The sequence below is a fragment of the Cajanus cajan genome, chromosome 4 (assembly GCF_000230855.2).
Source record: "Cajanus cajan strain Asha chromosome 4, NIPB_CcT2T_4, whole genome shotgun sequence".
Lineage (NCBI taxonomy): Eukaryota > Viridiplantae > Streptophyta > Magnoliopsida > Fabales > Fabaceae > Cajanus > Cajanus cajan.
This window is the reverse complement of record NC_138520.1, coordinates 10,513,079-10,515,510: the sequence shown is the minus strand read 5'-3', so window position 1 is coordinate 10,515,510 and position 2,432 is coordinate 10,513,079. Positions and strand designations below refer to the sequence as shown.

At 30.8% G+C, this 2,432-nt stretch overlaps 1 protein-coding gene across 1 annotated transcript; it reads right to left on the bottom strand.

The window, feature by feature from the left end:
- Positions 1-1,251, bottom strand: LOC109798029 (ethylene-responsive transcription factor ERN1). The gene is made up of 2 exons (XM_020358217.3): positions 199-1,251; positions 1-91 (listed from the first exon to the last, which is right to left on the bottom strand). Exon 1 carries the CDS (start codon positions 1,118-1,120, stop codon positions 281-283), a length of 840 nt encoding a protein of 279 aa, XP_020213806.1. The 5' UTR covers positions 1,121-1,251; the 3' UTR covers positions 1-91; positions 199-280.
- Positions 1,252-2,432: the final 1,181 nt, after the last annotated feature.

Here is a 2,432-nt window from a genome sequence, read left to right as displayed (position 1 = left end):
TGAAAAAGAGGAACATAAACACGTAGACTTTTTACATTATAGTGATTGAAAAAGAGCTTTCAGAAGGAGCTAATGCAACTCATGGATCTTCCTGCCGACATTAAGAAAGCAGTTAATTAGGAAAACAAAATTATATCTCACCAAAGCTATATATGTTATTGTAATATTTCAATCAATCCTTAGTTCCCACATTCTTACCTCAAGTTTTCAATAATAATAAAGTAAATAGGCCCAATGACATTGAGAAGAAATAAATGTAGGATCATTTAGACCTTCAAGTTTAACAGAACAACGAGCATAAGGGTGGAAGATCCCAGAGTGTTTCATTGGATTCTTGAACAGTTTCCATGTACTCTTGCACCCCATTAATTGCATAGAGTGAAGCTGATATTTGTCTTTCAACTTTCATTCTTTCAAATTCTGAAAGCTCAAAGTCAGCTGCATCAGTGAAGCTATCATCAATCTTTGGAATATCCAATATTTGAGCAATAGGAAAACGATCAAAGACAGGTCCAAAACCCCATGAAGCATTGGATTGATGACTAGACTCATATTCCTCCCTGCAATTGCTCAAATCTGGTTTATAAGCATCATCAAACAGATTTGAACTTTGAGTTGCCACATTAGAAAGAGACTTGTTATTGTTGTTATTGTCATTGTCACTGCTTGAATTAGTACTAGTATTGGTACTAGCACTAGTACTAGCACCAGCACTAGCACTGCTAATGGTGCTAACTCTTGGGGCATTAGCATTAGAATCCTCCTCTTTTTTAATACCTTTTCTGTTGTTAAGCAGATTTCGGATTCGAGAAGCAAGAGGGGAATCCAAGGAGACATGAGTGATGAAGTTGGTGCGAGTGTTGGATCCGCGAAGAAGGCATGCAGCTTCATCATAGGCTCTGGCTGCTTCCTCAGCAGTCTCAAATGTGCCAAGCCACATTCTTATCTTCTGAGTTGTGTCTTTGATCTCAGCCACCCATCTCCCTGAAGGCCTTTGCCTCACACCAACAAATTTGTTGGTGTTGTTGTTTCTGCTTCTCCCTTTGAACTTCCCTCCTTTGGTGATTGCAATGCCTGCTTTCTGATGCTGCAGGTTTGGTTGTTGGAACTGAATTTCCATCACAAGTTTATTAAAGAAAATGGTACTTGAGAGGGAGAAGTTATGATGATGAAGATGTGTCAAAAAGAGACAAGAGGAGAAGAAAGTGTTTTAGCTCACACAATGTTGATGGAAAGCAAGCTATTACTTAATTTTCATGTTGTTGTTTACAAGTTGTGAGAATATATATATATATATATGTGTATGAAAAAAGGTACCTAACTTTTCAGCAAGCAAGTGGGATTAGTATATTGCATGCACATCTTGAAAGTTGAAATATGATAATTGTTTAATTTTTTTAAATTATACTTAAAATTTTACATGATGTTGACAAGGTATCGTTCAAATTCAATATCTCCCTCTACTTTTTCAACAGAATGACCGCTCCTATGTATGTCGTTTGTGGGCATCGCATTACTGAAAGAGTCAAGCCTCAGTTTGAACGTATGAGCCAAAAAGTGAATCAATTTAATGTAGTTTTAGTCTTGCTTCTAATATTTTTTTTCTTAGGATATATTTGGGTAAACTTTTCTATAAGTACTTTTAAAAAAGAAAAAAGAAATAAATTTTTCAATAAAGTAAAATTAATTTATGCATATTATAATTTGTAAAAGTTCTTTCTTATTAATTTTTTCAAAATTTTATTTTTAATTTGTGCATAAATTAGTTTTAACTTAGGAAAAGGTTTATTTCAATTTTTCTTCTTATTTTTTCTCTTAAAATTTAATTCTATAGAAGTTTATCCAAATAATCCTTAATAGTATTTATGTAGTTTTAGTCATGCTCCTAATTTTTTCTTCTTCTTTCCCTCAAAATGATCATGTTTCTAAACAAATAGGACAATTAAAATTAACTTATAACCTACATTTTAAGTTCCAACAATATTTCTCCCAACCCTTTAAAATGACTGAAAAGAAAATTTCACACCCTACAGAACAATTTCTATTTATTTAAAGTATTATTTCACACACAAACATATATATATATATATATATATATATATATATATATATATATATATATATATATAGATGTGTGTATGCACGTGTGTAAATTTTCATTAATTTTATTCTTAATCTAAAATATTTAAATCTTTATTCAATAATTAAGTTAAATGATCATGGCAATATACTAATAACTAATTACATATTATCATTAGTATATTATCATTTCTTATTTTTTCTTTATAATTTAAAAAACCAACTTATCACATATAATATTGTAACCAATATGGCATCTACGAAGTAGAGTCGGAAATTTAAGAAAACTTAAATTTAGAGCATTTTTGTAACCAAAAAAAAAACATAATGTATTATTACATTACTAATTTCCT

Coding starts and splice junctions, on each gene's coding strand:
- LOC109798029 (XM_020358217.3), bottom strand. CDS start 1,120: ATGGAAATTCAGTTCCAACAACCAAACCTGCAGCATCAGAAAGCAGGC.